Source organism: Semicossyphus pulcher, unplaced genomic scaffold (genome assembly GCF_022749685.1).
Source record: "Semicossyphus pulcher isolate SPU_LCO1_2020_fin unplaced genomic scaffold, fSemPul1.0.p SCAF_9, whole genome shotgun sequence".
Classification (NCBI taxonomy): Eukaryota; Metazoa; Chordata; class Actinopteri; order Labriformes; family Labridae; genus Semicossyphus; species Semicossyphus pulcher.
Genome location: NW_027211770.1, coordinates 2898318 through 2919287, shown reverse-complemented (window position 1 = coordinate 2919287; position 20970 = coordinate 2898318). Strand labels below are relative to the sequence as shown.

Below are 20970 nucleotides of genomic sequence, written 5' to 3'. Positions count from 1 at the left end.
CTCTTTGATGGCTGCTGTCAGGGTGCAGTGATGCTTCAGCTCTTTCCCTGCACTCCCAGCTGTACGTTTCCCCCCGCTGATGTCCTCATAAAGACTTTGACATTCACACCCAGCTCTAAAACCACCCTCCAACCAGCAGCTCCGCATTTCACTTCAAAGGCCGCTGAACATTTCCATCAATAATTCAAGCAGATTTCAGCTCTGCAGACCAGATTGAGATCCTCTTGCATGCCCCCTCATTCCCCCGTGTCACCCCTTTAACCCTCCCAAAACCTTTCTTCCTCATTCATAACTCATGGAACTCACCCCTGTCTGCAGAAGGCTCACTTTGTCCTGTCATGATCCCGCTCAACCAAGCTGCAAGATGCAAGACTCATACTGCATTAGTCAGCCAACTCTTCTTATCGCTGACAAAGTCTCCTTTCTCCTGCTTTCCTTGGCTCACCTCTTTGTACAGTACAAGTTATTTTCTGTATTAAAGTAGATCTGCCCTTGACAATCATCCACAGATCAGGAAGGTATTAAGAGAAAGACACCTACAGAATTACAGGGGAGAGTATGCAAAGACAGAGAGGGCTGCATTCAGGAGGTGACAAGAGTGACCACTGAGCCACCCAGCCACAAAGATAAGCTATGCAGGATAGCTTTCAGCCTTGAAACTCACGGCACAATTAAAACATGTCAACATGTGGCTCTCAAGAATAGTATTAAATGGAGTTCGGTCAAATCAAGATACAACATAGCTGTTGTTGCACTCGGCGTATTTTCCTGCAGGACTGAGATTTAATGTCACAGCACGACATTTGTTCAAGTGTGCAAAAGCTTATAGAACTTGTAGTATTTTTATTTTCTTACATCAACATTTTTTTGATGGATCGGTCAGTTTGAGTCCCTCCACTACTATAATATGCATGCCAAATTTGGTGTAATTCTAATGTTGATTAAGTTTAACATACTGCCACTTCTGAAGGCTAAACTAGCATAGCCATGACGTAAAAAAAAAAAAAACATAAGAAGCAAATGTCGTTTCTCATATTGAGGTGCATGTGAATTTCTATACCCAAAAATGTCAAGTTCAAGTTGGACCTCTATCTGAGGTATTTGACAGTGCACACAAATTACCCAAAGAACAGCACACAAACCTACATTTTTCAGTCAAAGGAAACACTGCTGATGAAAGCATTGTATCATCCTTCATACAACCTTAAAAGCAGTAAGCAGGGGCTTTGACAAGAGACAGCGGTCGTGATAACTTCCCAATGAATGACTCATGCAGTCAGTTGAAGCCCTGTGTGTTTGCTGAAGTGTTTTGTCTTTGACCTGCTATCACTAAAGTGAATTGTCTCCCAGAACGAGAATATAGTCTCAAAACACAAAGACATAGATGACATTGGGACTTTTCAAATGATTTCAGAAGCTGAACCTGCAAATAAAACCCTCTTTGTTCTGATAGCTCTTATTAAAGGCTCACTGTGTCAGCCTTATGGTGCTTTACTGCCCTCTAGTGGGTTGGTTTGGTTATTACATCAACTATGAGTGACATTTGTCTCAGGCCTGTATAAGATAAACAAGCCTCTTACGTTAAATTTCCAATACATTTTACGTACAGTCATTAACCTTTAACCAAAACATTTTGTATTTCTTTACCAGGGATGTATTTGCATGTTTGGCCTAGATTCTCTAGTATGGAAACATGCCTCGAGATTCTCTCCCTTTGCTTTCATTCTTCTTTTCCTTCGTCTCCGAGCCATGCCAACAAAAGCCATCTGAAACAAATTAATCTCAATGATCCTAGAACACACCTACACCCAGTGTTTGCATGCACTTTAGTCTTACAGGCAGCAGAAGTCTTACAGTTCCCTGAGCAGCGTCTCTACTGTAGGAGTGTGCTGCGGTTCAGAGACAACCGGGCAATCTGGAAACTATTATGCTGCTTAGCTGTGATGGATCATGTGGAAGGCATGTCCGCTGCTCTGGGTTTTGTCATCATAAACCCCGGCTGTGTGCGTGAGAGCTCAGCCAGACTTTCCATTAAAGATGCACTTATCAGGAGTATTGCACAAGCAGTGAAATGCCTTTGGAGGAAGTTCAAGTGCGTCATACAGCCAATCATAGCGCTGAGTTTCTCTCCATCTCTGTCATGCTCTTATCAACACAATCATTAACAAGGAAACAATATCCATGAGCCATTACACCTAATTGAAACATGATGGTTTTCTTGTCTGAAAACCTTTAGTGGACATTAGTGACTCGTAAAAACGTCTTACTTAGAGTTAGGAATAAATTGAATTATATTTAAAGGTCATTGTGAGTGTTGACATAATTTATTAAGGATTTTTTGTTGCATGTTTTAGAAAAAGGTATTACAAGTCATCTTTGATAAATGCTTGTCATTATAGTAAACTAATTTGATTGCCTGTGAATGTGATAAATTGAGGCGATAATATATATAACATATTTTTTCACACTTCCCAGTCCTTAACCATCACTACTATTATATGTGTTAGCTTTTGATGCTAAGTACCCTCAATAAATGTTTCCTTAAAGTCAGATAGTGGCTAGGTTATTTATTAGTTATATGAACACTGCTGGAGTTTATAACACAAAAAGATTTTTCACTCCATTCTGGGTTTTTTTTCAGGTCCTTGGCACCCCATCTGAGGACACCTGGCCTGGTGTCAACTCTCTGCCTCACTTCAAACCAGGTGAGACCTTTCATATCATAAAGTAATGTTATACATGTGAGTACTTTTCTGCTATATACAGCATACTTAATCGTAGGCCATAATAAAGACCATGTTTTGGGCTAAAGGTTGAAGATGCAAACTGTATCTACGTTTTAGAATGAACCTTGAGCTCTTAATAAAGTGGGGGTATGACTCCAACTGTCTCTCAACAATGTGATCTATGAAATCTTATGGAGCAACATTGTGTATTTTTAAGCGTTAGCATGGGGCCTATTTTTATCATTTAAAAAAATGTATCCCTTATGGTTAGCATGGTGCCTACTGTCAGTCAACATTCTGTATGTGTTAGCATGGAGCATGGATGTTTTACTAAACATAGCATATGACAAAATGTGCATGTTAGCATGATGCCTAGTCACAGTCAGAAGTGCAGGTCTAAGCATGGAGCCATCAGGATACAATTACTGTATACATAATGCTAAACGGTTAGCTAAACGGGCCATCTGTCACTCAACATTCTGTGTGGTGTAAGTTATCATAAAGCTAAGTTTTTCACACCAAAGCTTATGACAACATTAGCATGTTAGCATAGAGCATAATTATACCGTCAATCATCATTCTGAATGATTGGATGAGTGTTATAATGGATGATTGGTCTTAATATATAATGACATGATATATATATGATGAAAGCATGGACTAATTTATCAACACAGTCACAGGCATGGAAACATCAACAGCATCCTAACAGCATGCTATGCTCCTTGCTAGTACAGTCTACACAATATTAAATGACAGCAGGCTATATGCTAACACTTTAGCGTATATAGTGTGTTGAACAAAGCCATAAAATGTACTTTCACTGAACATGTTTGCTAACATCGTATCATTGAGCATCAGAGCCAGTGATCTACCAGGGAGACATTTGTTTATATCCCGAGTACTGCAAACTAAACCATCAAGGTAACTAACGGAAGAGTCCCAAAAGCTCACTGTTCTCCATTAAAGCAGCAGCAGCAGCAGCAGCAGCAGGAGAGGGGGTGGCAGCTCTGCCAGGGCAGCCGTGCCCTCTGGGAGCTCATTAGGGCTTTTTAGAGTGAACATGAATAGAGGGACTGCAGATTAGTGTTAGCCTACAGAGGGAAGAGGAGGTAGAGAGGAGGAGAGGGGACAGGCGAAGATGGACATAAAGAGGGTTAGAGTGATGGTGCGGGGCACTGAGGCATCACAAAGCTATGTGACCCAGCCTCCCATCTCCAGTGGCCAATTAGGGACCAACTAGGGTGACTGTCATGGTCACATGCACACACAACACATACAAATGTAATCTCTCATCCTGTGGCCATGGCGACAGTTGGCTCTGTTTGCCTCACACACACACTGTGTTGAACAGCTGTGCAGCTGTCTGAGCCACAGACACACACGCGCGCACACACACACACACACACACACACACACACACACACACACACACACACACACACACAGGACAGCTTTGCCTGAGTCCAGCCTCCGAGCCTTGCATCTGTTCATATGAAGTGTGCAGAGCTGATGGTGTTATGGCTGCACTTTCACAGGAGTGAGATGTTAGCAGAGATGATCTGGTGACACTGAACCATTAAGTGGAGTTCATAAAGCGTCACAGAGCCTCAGCGTGACAGTAGACGCACAGACAGAGTGCAGAGGATGATAATACTAATTTGTTTGAAAGACCAACTTTGAGGACAAGGACATTTGTCAGTATAAAAACATTTAGTTTATGACTCAAAATCAGATAAATATAGTCAAGGACTTATTTCTCAGGAAAATATTCAAAACCGAAGCAAACCTTTTTTTTTGTATAATTTAAAAGTGTTTGATATGGACTCAGAGGAGTGACGTAAAAATGAAAAAAATCTGTAAATATATGGGAAATAAATGTGCAAATCTTGAGAGATGAATAAAAGAATAACTAAATGTTAGATATACATCTTATCATATTTACCAGGTCATATATACATTTTTATTTTTATGCCTTTTTTTCATTTCCAAGATGTGTTTGCTGTTCCTTGAAGGCTTTAAATGTTTATAAAATAAAATTAATGAATAAAATAATTTTTTAAAAAGCGTACATTTTATACCCATTTATATGCATTAAATCCACTTATTATTTTATTATCTTTCTCTTTCTATTATATTTGCAGGTTTATTCTTTTTTTGGCGCACCGTAGTGTAGGTCTAAGTATGTTTTAAAGTTTTAATACATTCTGCAGCGTTTATCTTTTAACACTGATTTCATCTGATACAATCAGTGTATCAACATCAAAGATAAGAGGTCAGACTTTTCATAAAAATTGACTCTGACACTCTGAACGGTTTTATTTCCTCTTTAAACCACATTGTGCATCACATTTGACAGAAATGCAGAGGTACATTTTTTACTTACTTACAGGAAAGGGTGTTATCATGTTCCAGTGTTATAAAGTATATAGATGTTACTTTTAAAACTGTTTAAACTGGATGGATATTATTTTTATTATGTGTAAATCATTTGTTGAATTAAAGTCTTTGACTGGTTAAAATAAGAACCTAGTTTAGTCCATGGCCAGCCAAAATCTACTTCCTTCCATACTCTTCAGTGAGCAGCAGATGGCAGTGTTGTGTCAGTGTGAAAAACCTCCTGTGATGGAGGATGAGTCTCCTCAGCACTGAGCTCCTCTGAGCTGTTTGTTCTCTGGACACTTTTCCAAAACACAGAGACTCTATCGCTCTCCTGCTTATGATTCATCTAATTTCCACCACCTCTCTCTATATACAGAATACTTTCCATCACTTTTTTCCATCTTAGTCTTTGCAGTGCTTTTTTTTTTTAAGTTTGGATTTCAGACATGACAGTGTGGCTTAACCTCAGAGTGGAGACGCCACTTATTTGAAAATTTTTGTGGTTATGAAAAAGTTCCTCAGATACTTCCTCACATGCAGTCAGATCTCACTTTAGTTCCCCCCCGTGCGAGTGTCTGACTTATTGATATGTAAGTTAAGGCATACACACTGCGTTCTGTACCAGACCAATTCCACCAGTTTCATGCGATGCCAATTCTCACTTTTTTCCACCTCTTTATACATATATGTGTAAAGTTACACACTGTAATTGTTTAAATTAGAGAAATGATGAGTCATTGGAAACATCAGTGGCGATTTTAGACACTTGAGCAACTGCTCCAGCCGTGCAGCATGTAGAAGTCGTGATCCGGGCTAATGGATGGCTCAGACAACAGAGGACTTTTACCCAAGACACCGGGGTAAAACAAACATTGAATCAGCACACGATGATGTGTTTCATAAGTAAACCAAGTAGTTTTTGTGACCACAGACCCTATGACACCTTAATGACATCATAGAAAGGAGATAAGCAGACCTGTCATCTTATTAAGTGCTCATCCTTTCCCCTTTACTCTGTTTATTTCTGGGTTCTTTGCTGGCATCCTTCACCCCTGGTACCCAGAAAGCTGTGGCCAGTTCAGACCAGCTCTGGCACTGAACGGGGTAACTGGACCCTCTGTTGGCTAGCTGGCAGTCTGAAGGCTGGAGCTGAAAGGCAGTTGGGTGGTTGGCTGCAAGGATTAGGCTGGCAGTGTGGGAGGTGGACTAGCTCGCTGGGTGGTTGGCTAGCTTGCGTGGTGGCCAGTCGGTTGGCAGCTCAGTCTGACTGTGTGTCCACATGGCAGTTTTGGCTGTGATTAAGACAACAGCGCAGAGCTTCACACACTCCCAGCATAATAAACATAGCTGTGGAAATATGGGGAGGCTGTCTCACCAAACCCCTCTTAAAATGATGACAATTTAATGTGGTCTGGCTTTGGAGCACAAGTACATACCTCGTACAGTATTACTCAAGAGAATCTCTGAAAGAGCTGCTCCTTAATTTGGCAAACAAATATACAAATCAACAATCACTGCAATAATATTTCAGCTATTTAAATTGGTTTGCTTGTTGCCATGTGTCATGTAGAAACAACACATTTTTTACTTTACCCGTTACACTTTTCATATTTTGTCTCAGATATCTTGTGGCCACTTTATATCCTTGTTTAGGAGGGTTTGAAATTTTGAACAGATTTTATACATTCATAGTAATTATTTTAAAGATGTCTTAGTTATTAAAAGTCTGTTTAGTATTACTTTAGTTTATTTCTTCATTTCAGATACATGGGTCCATATCAGCATAAAACACAATACATATAATAAAAGGCAAAGACAGAGGGATAAAGACAGATCAAAGTTTCTATGCTGACATTACAGTTTACAACTGTGATTTAAAACATGTAAGAACAATTTCTCTAATGTTTCCAGAAGCAAGAAAAACACCTTTTGTCACTGAGTGTGAGTTGAAATAGTGCCATCATTATCACAGTCCTTAAGTCCTTAAATCCTCTGCCGAATCAGGAAACACAATGGTGTGATCGTATGACCCACTGGTAAGAGCCCTTGCATTTGCAGTATTCTTTCACAAACTGGGTGTCGAGTTGACATTCTCTGGAACAAGCAGTGTCCATCTCCCAGTAGTGGTTTGTCCAGAATACAGCAGGCAGAAGTGGTGTTCTGTTTTCTCTGGTCTCTGCCGACTTGCAAGCAAACGACTGCTCGGGCTGACAAAAAGTTTACATTCGGTGGAACTTCAAAAACATTTAAAATCTGAAGAAATACAGAACAATTTGACGTTTAGATGAGGACAAGCAGTAAAAAGAGTCAGCGAGGACACGGCTCAGGTCTCTCTTAAAGGGATGTCCAGAAATGCACCCGTATATCACTAATACCATCTGTACAACAAGAGCACTGCAACATACCACACAGCAAAAACAGTGTTTTCGTTCACTAGTTTATCCGCACTCTTTCCATTCTGCCATTTTCCTTTTACCTTGCTTGTTACCATCTTCCCTTGCAAAAAAATGTACACAAATTTCATATTAAATCCTGTTTTTGCAGAAAGTGATGTTGATGGTTGAGTAACAGCAGCAAAAAGACCATAAAGCAACAGAATACACTCAGAGAATGAAAACCGTTTTTCTGTTAAATCAGTGACAAAAAAGGTTCAACTTTATATTAAGGAACAAAAATTGACCATGAACTTAACATGTTGTTATTAGCATGTATGTAAGTGGCATGTTGGCTCTAAATTAATCATTATAAAGCACCTTACTCTGCATCATTATATTCTATCACTGCCGGACCATTACGTAGAGTTCTCCTTCAATTACCTCCTGACTACTTATTGATTGTAAGTAAGGAAGTTATTGACCTTAATATGCTTTGCTCAGTCTGTGCCTTATCAGGTGAGGATACCACGATACTACAAGTAGTTGTAGAATATGGACATGCAGAATAAGGAATTAAGAGGTGCATAATAATTATTAAAAAAGTGCCAGTATTTTAGTAACAAGCGTGCTTATAAGCAAACAGTAAAAAGCAAAACTGTGAGACTTGGTATAAAGTGTTGGCAACAAAGGAAAAGCACACTTGGACATTTAATTTCTTAACGTAAGCTTGTTTAAAATAATGGCCTGGCTCTCTCTGTAGGTAAATGGACAAATTTGTTTTAAGGTATGAATGTTCATCAACATTTTTTCTTGAAAATGTAAATTATTAAACAGATGTCGATTCTGAACTCAATGACTTATTGTCATGTTTTTTGTCTCCTCTCAGACCGCTTCACGGTGTACAGCGCTAAGAAGCTCAGACAAGCGTGGAATAAGTAAGTAAAATGTTCCATTAAGAGTTTTGCATCTGTGTGTGTGCGTGTGTGTGTGTGTGTGTGTGTATGTGTGTGTGTTACCGTCTGTGCATATGTATGTGTAGTGTGATAGGGTTTTGTAACTGACGGAAACACTACTATCCTTTTTGCGACTCTCATGCTCTCCAGCCCTCCGCCCTTCCTGCAGCATAAGACTCTGTGATTCTGCTCTGAGACATTTGACACATATGACAGGAAAAGGGCATGGTGGCACAGTCAGGGCTCCCCCCAGATGTGTGCCACTGTTTGCCCCGGGCAACATCTGCAGGGGAGACAACAGAGGGCAAAGGGGAGTTTGCCTCATACCAACAGGGAGTTTCAAAGCAGCACCAGGCAATTGATTTATGGAAAAGTCTGGCTGTGTAATCAGCTGGAATCACAAAGTAGAGCTGCTTCAGTGGAGATGCCCACTAAAGCCCTCATCACACTGGACTCCTAATACCAAGGTTCTCTCCTGTGGTTTATAATAATTACATAGATCGTCCGTGTCCTTAATCCCAGGAGTATCTGCTGATCCTGTAATCTAAAAAGTAAGAATTACACCACAAACTACTGACGATAATGTGCCAAAAATTCCATCTCAGCATGAAGCTGCATCTCTGTAATTAAGACTTGTTTTCTGTCAAAGTCCAAAAACAGTGGAGATAGTGGAGCCTGAAGATTTATGAAAGATTGTGAAAGATTTATGACGGTTTTGATGTAACAGAGAACATTCCATCTGGTTTGATCAGTGTGTTTTTATCAAACACTTAATTTATCCTGTGCATAAACATCTTTGGCCAGCAGTAAAACGAAATGCTGTTAGTAAGGTGTGGCGTAGCAACCCTTACTAATTCTTAGTCAACCAAAGTGAAGTAATGGTTCATCATATCAACAGAAAGGAGCTGGGAAGTATACCACAAATGGACAATATAGCATAAGTCATAGATAAATACCCAGAACAACAGTTAAATATTAAACTTTAATGACATCATCTCCACATATAAAGAAAAGGGCGACCCAGCAATTTATGTATTAATACCTGCAGGCTTTAATGCGGAAATATGACCAGAGGTGAAATCCTGACTCCCATGCAGTCTCCCATGAAACAATGTATGACAAACACTGAATGAGCTAACAAGCCAGGTAAGCCCAGAAACAAGTACCAACTAATTAGCACTGTCATCTAAATAAATAATACAAGAGTCTCACTCAGTGAAATAACTGGAGCACAGACTTCTTGGACGGTCTGTTAGAACAATTAGCTGCACATTAAGCCATATTATTTCGTAATTGCATGAAAATTTTCCCCCAGAAATCTCCAAAATGCACCAATACCTGAAACATGAACAGATTTTAAGTGCAGTGACTGTGGTGACACCTAGCAGACATCTAGTTGCCCCCACCTATCACTCAAAGATGCCCCTCATTATGTATAACTTTAAGCCTAATGATTTAAACTGATGTGTTAAATAAATATAAAACTATGTACAGTTGTCATGTATGAGAAAATGAGATTTAGTAAACACAACTGTTGCCTTAAAGTTATTTTAATCTGGGGTTCTGTGGAGATTGACTTGTTTTCCGAGCCTCAAGTGGCCATTTGAGGAACTGCAGTTGAAGTACTTCTGTGTTGGCTTCATTTTTCAGCCTGGAGATTTCTGCCAGATTATTTTACTATTATTTTGGTTTCAAACCACAGACTGTATAAAAAGACGGACGACATGACAGCTCCCTAAAAGTGAAGCCAAACCCTCTCTATCGCCCCCTGCTGACTGGCTGCTGTATAGGTCATAAAGCCCGCCTCCTCCATGTTAACAGATGGGACATGAGTCAAACTATAAAATCTAAATACACGTCCAACACATTTTTGTCAAACATGGTTTCTGTCATTATAGTTAGTTCTTATTCTCATGCTGATTTAAGTTTATTTTTAATTAGTTATTTGATGCTATGAAAAGGGGGTGTGACCTCATGATTGACAAATTGGGCTCCTGCAGCGTTCTGTTCCCGAGTAGCAGAGTAGAGAAGGAACGGCGAGAGTAGACGTAACTAACATTAACACTACAGTCATTGAACTTTCCATAAGCTTGAATATCTGTTTCAGACCGACACAAGAAGCTGTTCTGCTGTTAAATACACCGAGGTGTGGGATCTCTGCCTTTTTTCGGTAAGTTAAATGTGTGTTTTGGTTAAGGTTACCGTGGCCCCTGATCTCGACTGAACAGACTCTGGCTCCAAATAATGTCACCAGCACAAGATGGCAGCGCCCAACCTCAGCGGGTATTTTGGCTTCAAATAAGTACAATGAGAGGTGGTGGAGACTCATCAGCCATCTTTTTATACAGTCTATGTGTCAAACTGAGAGTGAGCTCACGTGTAGTGCGTTTCTCATAATATAGAGAAGCTCTGAGTTAAGATTTAGAAGCCATATGAATCTGAAATGAGTTTGGAGATGTTTGGTTATTGCACATACAGCATTAAATGTATAATGACGAGTGAAAAGCAGAGTAATCTGGGTTGAGGTTGTCGGTCCCCTCCCACTCCCCTGACCTCGCTCCAGTCCAGGAGGAAATAAAAATGTGAAGAAAGAAAGTGAGGAGGAATGTTAATGACCGTCACTTCCTCTCTGCGGCCTTTTATCGTAGTCCAGGGAACGATGAATTTGATATGAACTTCTACACTCACTTTGTCTCTGCTCTGTGAGTTGGCTCACCCTCCCGTGCTCTCTTGTTTCTGCGCTCAGTCAGACATTTCTTTCTCTGTTCTGTTTTTCTTCCTGCAGCTGTAAAAATGTGGACGATTGATGTGCATTAAATCGGTCAGGGATTCTAGTTTCTTTGTGCTTTGATGTGGATAGTATTACGACTGTATATGATGTTAACTTAATGGAAAATACAGAAACATAAATGGTGAGTCAAACATGTTTACTGTCATATCAGGCCAGTGTTGCTCATTTAGGACCTCCATCAAGGAGAGGATGTTTCAAGTCCTGTTTTTTGTTTATCAGAATAATTTAAAACCTTATATTAAAGGCAGTCATTGTTGGACTTCATTAAAATTAGTTTTTTTTAAGGTGGCCGACAAGGGCAATCGCGCTGCAACGGCCCAAACGGTTGCTATTAGAAGCCTGCAAATTCAGAAACGATGCAAATTTAAAAACACGTGAAAAAGTCCAAAACACATGCAATGACAGAAATGCACGACAAAGGGAAGAAAAAAGACGTGCTGCAAAAAGCCAAAAGAAATGTATTTACATCTAATGGCTGCAAATACAGAAATGATGCAAAGTCAAAAAGACACAAACCCAGAAACCACATGCAAAAGAAAAACGCTGCAAATCCAGTCTAGATTCTGTTAGCTACGGATCTCAGTTAGCCGTGCAGCTAGCAGTACTTTCAGATGACTCTGCCCGGTGCCAGGCTCTGAGCTCAGAGGTGTGTTGGTGTTAACTCCTCTAACAAGAGCAGGTGTGTTTGATGTTAATGCATTTGTTTTGCAGCACGTTTTGTTTTTATTTGCATCGCATTTTCATCGTTGCATTTGTTTTGGACTTTTGCATGAGTTTTTGAATTTGCAGCCTGTTTCTTCTAATGGAAACCATTTGAGCCGTTGCAGCGCGAACGGAACATTTCTGGTTCTCTATGCCGTAATAGGAAGATTTGCTGTTTCTCTTTGGTTTATAACAGGTAACAATATCTAAACTATTTCTATTGACTAAATCAGACTAACCCTTGACCTTTTTCTTCACCTTTAAATATATTTTTTAAATCTAAATAAGAGCAAACCATAATTAACGGGTTTGTAACAATACAAACATTACTAACACTGGTTACATTTGAAGGTAATGTTTGTCGGGTAACATATGTTACTATATAACTTAACATAAGCTAACATGTTCTTATATAATGTTACTGTGTGCAGAACTCAACAACTTTGACTCTTGCGTGCTAAGGCCTGTTTGCCCATGTACAGTTCCAAGTTGCCCTCATGATACCTTCTTAGTCAGGTGAAAGCTCTACAGACAAAAAACTCCGAGGCTTTCTGCCAAAACAGCTCCTGTTTGCTGCGTTGCTCAAACAAAGAGACCGGTGTGCCACTTACTGCCGTGGTGGGGGACAATACAGGCAGGTGGTTTCCTCTGTCACGCTTCTCCTACGGCCTTGGTGTAGTTTTCTGATAGCCATGAAAAAGCACACCACGCACCGCTGAAGAAGGAATGCTTCTCTCTGCTGTAAATGTGTCATCACCTGAAGCTGTTTGATAGTTGTGAGATACTATCGATCTTCCTGCAGATGTGCGCTTATTCACTCTGCCCAGATGACAGCAATAGCAGGAAGGAATGTGTGCCTGCTGTACATCAACACTTCTGAAAGGCCAACACTCTCATATCCAGGTGAACTTTTCTGCCTGGTTGTTTCTACGCCTGGAGAGCAACTACAAAGCAACGCCTGAGTCAAGCTAAAGTTACGCACAGACACATCCTGAGAAAATATTGATTCTTGGGGTTTCATTGGAATTATTGGAGGATTTATTTCATCTCAACAGTGGTAAAGGTTTAGAGGGTATTCCAGTGATTTAGTATTATATATTCATAAAGACAGATTTCCAAAAGAAAGGCATCAGAAACGGACTTTTTACTCCCTCCTTAAAAGACATCACACATAGTTTTCTTTGCAGGCCAACACTAAGTTCACACGTCCTGCCTGAGTTCACACAGGATGCATATACATACCCCTGTATGTTTAAAATGAAGATTGCCTTTGCACTGCTCACACAGGTTCAGTGGCTATTCTAACACGGTAACATGTACGCCAATATGAAAATCAAGAGGTTCTGCAACAGACACGCTCTGCTCAGGCGAGCTTGGTGAATACAGATTGTGTGTAAAAGTGAATTTAAAGAAGATGACCCCTATATTTATTGTCCCCAGAAGATGACTTGGGTTGATTCTGGCCTTCTTATCTCTCCCCTGGTGCTGCCCAACTTCCCCCATTTTTAATTGATTGTTTTCTCTGATAATATGTCAATTATTGCATCAGAACCACACAAGCCCTGCAACATAAGCAGACAGGGTTGTTCATTTTAAAGAGTGGACTCTCATCTGTCTGCAGTTTCGATGTCTGCTGTTGAATTGATCTATAGGTGTGGAATCACAGAATGAACATCATGCTGTATTGAAGAAGACTTAAAGCTAGAGGTTGAGATCATAAACTCTTTAGGATTTTTTAACCAAGCTAATATGTCAAGACAGACAAGTAGGATAACTCTCTAATTCAAAGATTCTACATAGTAGAATCTGTATGCAGTGACGTGGATTTCCGCGAAGGCAAGTGTGCTGGTTTCTGTTTGAACTATGCTAGTAGTCGAGTAATTATATCGACCAATCACGTATCAGCAGGCTGCGGCATATGCGGGAAAAACTGTCCGTGAGGAGAGCTAAAAACAGGCGGAACATAATCCGCCGTAATGCCATCCCGGCTCAGATCAGCATCATCTGACGACTATTTAGCTTCTTATTAATCTCTATAAACAAACATCTGCATGCTAACAGCTAACAATCCATTCTAGATCTAAAATTCAACTTGTCACGCTGTGTCACGAAAGCCGTTCAGCATTCAGATTTCCCAACTTCCTCGAATGCATCAGATCGATCCGACCTCCGTTCAACAAACAAGCATTTTAAAAGTTTTATTCTCCTCTTGACAGTCCTGACAAAGCTTGCATTTTTACTTCTTACAAATCTGCATCATGAAGACCCGCTAATAACAAGTAAATCAAAGTCTTGACTTGGCTTCACTTTTCAGTCATGGAGGCTGTGTCTACTTCTTAAATACAGTTTATGCATAAATGTAGGAATATTTGTGTTTAACCCACATGGTTGGTGCACTTATGGCTTTGAATAAAAGTATCGGCTAGATAAGTTACTCGAATATCCCACAAATGTCAAACTAAGCGCAGTGTCCGCATTGACCTTAAGATCATTAAAGAGTAATTAAGGAGGCCTTTGTCAATCTATACAGTTACACACACAGACTAGTTTGTCTTTGCAGCAGAGTAACACGGAATGTTCCAGCTGTATGTGAAAGAAGCAGAAGAAGAAGAGGCCCTGATGGACTTCATTAACTTTATCTCGGTGCTGAGTAGTGTTGATGAGTTGAACAGAGATTTATCCTCCCTCTGTCTCGCTGCTGATAAGTCGAGTCGAGATCCCAATTGAGAGCCATGGGAGTGGCTGTCAGAGTGCTTGACTGGGGAGCTAACCATGTGAAGTCTGCAGAACATGAGAGGCAGTCTGAGTACTGCGAGCGGTGGGCGCTGAATAACATCATGTTTATTTAATGCAGGAGATGCCTAATTACTGACTGAATTTGTTGCCCTTCGTTTATTTTCAATCTTTTTACCCCTCGGCACAGCTAGGTAGGACTGGTTCAGGAGTTCAGTGACTCCCAGTACGAACACTTAGACATGCTTTCAAACACACACACACACACACACACACCCACACACACACACACACACACACACACACACACACACACACACACACACACACACACACACGTTCACATGAAGTCTGCTTCCGTCTTCGCTCCTGCTTTAATCAACGCTTTTTGTTTCTCACGGTGACCCAGTCGCCATGTGCGAGGGAAGCTCAAAAGAAAAAGGTGTAAGCGTGAGTGTGTGCTCTTTTGCATGTGTGTGTGTCTAAGAAGCATTTTTCCTCTGGAGTCAGCAAACCTTCAGCATAATTAAAGGCTTGTTTTTTGTTGTCAGCAGCTCTGTGAATTGGAGAAAAAGTGAGTTGCTTTCTCAGAGGGATGAATGAAAGGTGTGATGTGAAATTTCATGTTTAATTTGGGGTGTTTAAATGTGTGTTTCCTGATAATGTATCCCTGTGTGTGTTTGCTTCTGTGGTCACTCTCTGATCGTATGTTCATGTGTCTCAGGTTGGGCTATGTGGACCATGCTGAGGAGTTGGCCTCCAGGTTCCTCCAGTGCTTCCCAAAGAACCGGCTGTCAGCCCAGGCAGCGCTGAACCATGAGTACTTCAGCAACCTTCCGCCACGGCTCTGGGAGCTGCAGGACAGTACGTAACACAACACATCCATTACTCTGACACCACCTGTCTCTGAGGGCAGGTCATGCATTAGAGGTGCTGCTTAAAGAGGAATTCTTCAAACCTGGGCCCTTGGTACAAAGAGTTTTGGAATTCCCCCATGAGATCCCTCCACCAAGCAGCTGCAAAACTGACAGTAATGACGGCAACTTAATATTTCAGGAAAATGCCCGATGTCGGTGCAATAAGAGTGCTTTCTTTACAGCCTCTGGTTGTTATTAAAACTGTCTGACAGCATTAAGGAAATAATATAATAATAATACTTAATTTGTATAGCACTTTCAAGACAGGAGCACAAAGTGCTTTCCAGAAATGAAAACACTGATGATCCCGACCATAATAGACCTTTTTTGTTAACGTAGCTGCCTTGTTTAAATCTGAATCAGCACTTACACCACTCTCTTAAAAGCTAGCAGACTTCAAAGAAGCAAAACAGTCATTTTAATTTGCAGAATACGGGGGTTGCTGGTCTACCTCCGCCGTGAAAATGCATTTAGTTTGTATTATCTCAGCCTGTTAGTTGCAAAACAAGCAATTTTGGCAAGATTACATCTATTGCAGCCTGCTGTGTGGCGCTGTGTGGCGCTGGTTGGTCTGGAGAAATTCCAAATTTGTATGTATCTATTTGTCATTTAGACATATGAAAGAAAATCTGTTGTTTGTTTAGAGCTGTGCACATGGCAGCTCAAAAGACCATTAAAGGTTCATTTCAAAATCAGAGTGATCCATAAGTCCACTGTAAACAGGATTTACTAACAGCTTATAAGCAGACATTTCATGGTGCCAGTTTATCCCATTATAGTCTACAGTGCATAAATACAACAATATAGTACAAACACAATATAGCATTGTAGAGTATAGCATTGTCAGTGTGAGTTGATAATAATGATTAAATTGGAGGATTTGTTGGATCATTGTGCCTCAGACGTGACAACATTTTGAGACGCTTTTTAAAAAATGTGCACTTGGTGACTTTTTGGGGCTGATTGGAAGTCAGCAGATAAAAATGTTAAAAAGAACTCAAAGATGATCTGAACACGTCATCACATCACGTTAAAAATATCTATAAATGTGGAGAAGATCTATTTTTGCTGTCCTAAAATTATTATTACCTCGACTGTCAGAGATTTGGCCTCTTTGTTTCTCTTTTTCTGTCTTTCGTCTCGCTCTCCCTCTCTTCCGTTGACTCCCTCTCTCTCTCTCTCTCTCTCTCTCTCTCTCTCTCTTTCTCTTGTTATTTCCTTTCTTTCTTTTTTTTTTAAGCTCTCTCAGCTTCAGCTTCACGGGATCTTGTGCTCCTCTCTGTCTCTCTGTAAAGAAAGACAGCAAGCAGCAACCTATACGTTGTTTTTGTTCACGCAGAGAAAGTCTGTCTTATATGTGGATGCCAGTGGGACGGTGAGCCCAGCCGGACCTCTGCTGGCCGCTGAAACAGACTCAGTTTGATTTTCTATCTTCCTGACTTGTTGTTTGCACACAGTAGCAGCTCACAGAGGCGCTCTTTCTCTAAGAGTCTCAGCTTTTAAAACACAGTCCCTCAGAAAAACAAGGAATCAACACAACTTCAACTAAGAAGCAGGTTTTGAAAAATGTGTTCAGTTCAGGCCAAAAGCGTTATGATTTCTTCCTGCGACATGATTATATTATAAAGTTAATGCAAAGATGCAATTAGCATCTTGAATGATGCAAATCACACAAATATGCAAATTTGAATAATTTAATTTTATAATTTGTTTTTCAACTTTGCAATACATTTGGATGTGGCTGTTTCATGAAAGCCTATCAATGTTAAGATACTCCTCCCTGCATGTGATAAGAAATGGTCAACCAAACCCCATTAAAAAAACAAGAATTTTAATTTTCATAACAAAGAGTCGGTCTAACATAACAAAGAGTCGGTCTAGACCTGCTCTTTCTGTGAAGTGTCTCGAGATAACTCTGGTTATGATTTGGCGCTATACAAATAAAATTTGATTGATTGATTGATTGAATTTATGCTGCTTGTGTCGTCTTGCCGACAGACCTGACGAAGCAGTGACTTTTTAAATCATCAGTTATTTCTGCGTCCTTTCGACCAGTTTTTTGCAATTACATCACAATAGTTCCCTGTGAATATCACATTTTTACTTGAAGTGCCCATCCCTAATCAAAATGAGTTTATTTTGGGTTGATTCCGTTGTTAGAAGCCAGATTGCAGTCAGTGTGGGACTTGCTATAGTGAAGCTGCCACTGCCCAGACACAGGTGAACAAGGACTCACACGCAGAAATAGTAGTAGTTGGTGTCAATCATAGAAATCCTGGTGCCACGTCTGACAGGCCATCAAACGCTGCACTGGTGCACCTCAAGTATCTAAGAGTGGAGTTAAAGTTAATGCAGCTCCAGGAGAAGATGGTGAAAATAACGGGTTTGTACATCTCCGGTTGAAACAGACATAACTTATCTTGAAGGGTGGTAATTCGCCGATTGTATTTTACCAACACAAATAAACATGAATGTTTCCACGGTCAAACTTGATGCAAGAGTAACGTGATGCAAAAATTCATTTTTGGTCTGAACACATCTGAAGAGTCAGAGGCTTCACAGTCGGGCCATATTTCAATTAATCCTACAGAATTGGGTTATTGCATGAAAGTACGTCAGATTTGACTGCATGTCCATATTATATAAAAGGCTACATATACATACATCAACAATCCCTTAAGCTGTTATTCATTAGTGATGTGTTAAGAACGCTCAGCAGACCGGAGTGTGCCGCTGCTGACATGGTGGTAATTTTAATGGGAGAATTCCATTTTTAATTCCCCCAGATTAAGATTTTTCAGCATTATTAATCCTGTTATCAGCACCCAGCAGGTTGTCATGTCTGAAAGCGGCGGTCACTAAGAGAGGGAGAGAGGGAGAGATGGCTCATTTTGATTTTTGTCATGCTCGCTCTCCCTTTCTCTCCCTTTATCTCCCTCTCTCTCCCTCTCTCTCTCTGATTCTGTCTGTTCTGCACGCACATGTGACACAGGCAGAGCGACAGAGGAGAGGGACGAATGGCAGTGAATTAAAACAGTTTTCTAAAATGAGGACAGGAGTGGATAAACACAAAGTATCTTCCTTGCGTGTGTGTGTGGAAGACGAGTGTGGAGGGATGTGTCAACGTTATGCTAATTAGAAATAAATGTGAGATTTAAAAAATGGCTAATTGCTTCAGCTTTGATTATTTGGCTACAACTGCAGCATTGTTCTTCCACTATAACCATACTGGAGCCAATTAGAACAACCCAGAAAGTAAACTGTGCGGCTCTACAGCTAAAACACTCAGTACTTCCAGTACTCACCAAATCTAAGATATAGTGGCCAAGACTAAAGACCATATTGTTGAGAAACTGATGAACCTTTCAAGTAAATATCTCCGTGTCATCCTTGTGGGGATGAACAGTATGTTTCCAAGGACCAGCTGCGCACTATTGTCATGTGTATTATGGATTTATCCAGACAATATGCAGACAGATTATCAGGGACAAAGGCAGAATTATTGAGACAATAGAGCTCCTGAGGTTGCTCTTACTGCGTGGATAGGCTTGTGACATTTTTAATTTGATTGGAGTGAGTGTGTGTGGGAGTCTCGCCATGACAGAAGCGAGAGCAAAGGTTTTAGATGACAAAAATCTGGACTACAGTAGATCTACATGGATCTGGAAGTGAAACAAAAGCAAGTGTTTAGACGAGACACTTGTGCTCCAGTTCCCCTGCTGTCTTGGCAAAACACTCTGCCTTTATCTCTCAGTTAGAGAAGAGGAAATGCTCTTCTCAGAATGGAGCAAATATGTGAATCCATTTGCCTCAATACTGATAATTCAGTGACGTTAAATAGTGATGTTGTTTACCAGGATATTAGTGAAACAATGAGCCAATAGAGCCTGTGATTCAGGAAGTATGTTTCTCACACTAAGTTACATTTTTCCATCAATCCGACATGTTATTATTCTCATCTGAAATATGGCAGCTTGGTCAGCAGCCCTACACTTAAGTAAGATGTTTTATGTGTCCCTCGAGCATCAGTTTTAAACATCATGGCTCTATAGTCAAGTTAGCAATAAAAAGTATAGATGGTACATTAGAAACAATGAATAAGCTATGTCCACTTACATGGTGAAAATAAAGTTTTTTGCTATACAAAAACAATGCAATTCAGTGTGTTCATTGCTCAGCGTTCTCAATGCAAAAAACACTCTCTCCGTCAGCTATTTTTTTTGTAGTTGTGCTCTCTGTTGAAAATAGTTCAACTTTTGGTTCATTCAATGTCACCGACCAATCAAGATCAAGAAGTGGCGGGTATTCCAATATCAATTTTGTCAACAACCGCCTTTCGATTTTTCGAGGGTACAATTTCCAGGTGTAGAGCTGCTGCCTACACCAGGACATGATTACTGTTCATGTTTTCATGCTTTCTTTGTAAAATTTCTTGAATAAAAGCAAATATGAAGCAAACAGAGCAACTTAAAACAGACTTTACGATCACGACCAAGGGAAGCAGAAGAGCCGCCAGACAACTTTCGTAACCTGTGAAACCGGTGAAAAGCGCTCTGAAATTGAGCTTGTGGCTCTGCCAGTGCAAAAAAAACGCTGCTAGTGGACACGGACCCTTACTGAGTTTTGGACGGGGAACAATAATTACCACGTGGTTAACGTCTCATTATTGTAACATTTAAGAACCAAAGGACTTGTTTGTTTTTGGTAAAGGTCACGGTTTGGGTTTAGATAAGTAATCATTTACCCTCATTTGTAAGTTAACTAATGTATGTAGCATAATTGACAGAATTAATTAGATGATTACATCACTAAAGCAATTGCATAATAAACAGAATGCATTTGACGTAACTGACGTACATTTTGTAACTATTGTACATGAAGCTATCTGAAAAGAAGGCAAATAAAAAAGAAGGCAAATAAAAAAGAACTCAGTATCATATTTCGAATATATCGAAGTTGACCCTTTACTACATCACCTAAGTTTAAAGGTGCATAAAAACAATAACTTAGAGGTTATTGTCCAGAAACAATGATATAGGGGGGACCTACAACTTCAGATTTTGAAGCCTTGAGCCACTGACCAGGCTGCATATTTGACGAGTTAGGATTGAGAACGAGCTGATCTTCCTTTCAATGATATACTTTTGGGTGAGACAAAATGGACAGGTGCATAGTGGTGTTTTTAAACGAAGGTTATTGTAGTTTGACCTGCTCACCTGTACTGTTAGCAGGTGCTGCATCAGTGGATGTGACACACAGCTCATAAAGGCATTTAAGGGACTCTCAAACCCTTCTTGCACCGTTTAAACAGTTCAAAAATGAATCCCAACTTTGTGAATAAAACATATTCACTTATTAATCATAAAAACGAGACGCCTCGGGGCTCAATCA

General features: G+C 40.2%; 1 protein-coding gene across 2 annotated transcripts in view; it reads left to right on the top strand.

Moving 5' to 3' along the window:
* The window catches only part of cdk14 (cyclin dependent kinase 14), a 192602-nt gene that overhangs the window by 119441 nt on the left and 52191 nt on the right, over positions 1-20970 (top strand). For both annotated transcript variants that reach the window (XM_069655617.1, XM_069655618.1), the window contains 3 exons: positions 2642-2705; positions 8370-8418; positions 15387-15526. In XM_069655617.1, the coding sequence (XP_069511718.1) occupies positions 2642-2705; positions 8370-8418; positions 15387-15526 (253 nt within the window). The remainder of the gene's footprint in view (positions 1-2641; positions 2706-8369; positions 8419-15386; positions 15527-20970) is intronic.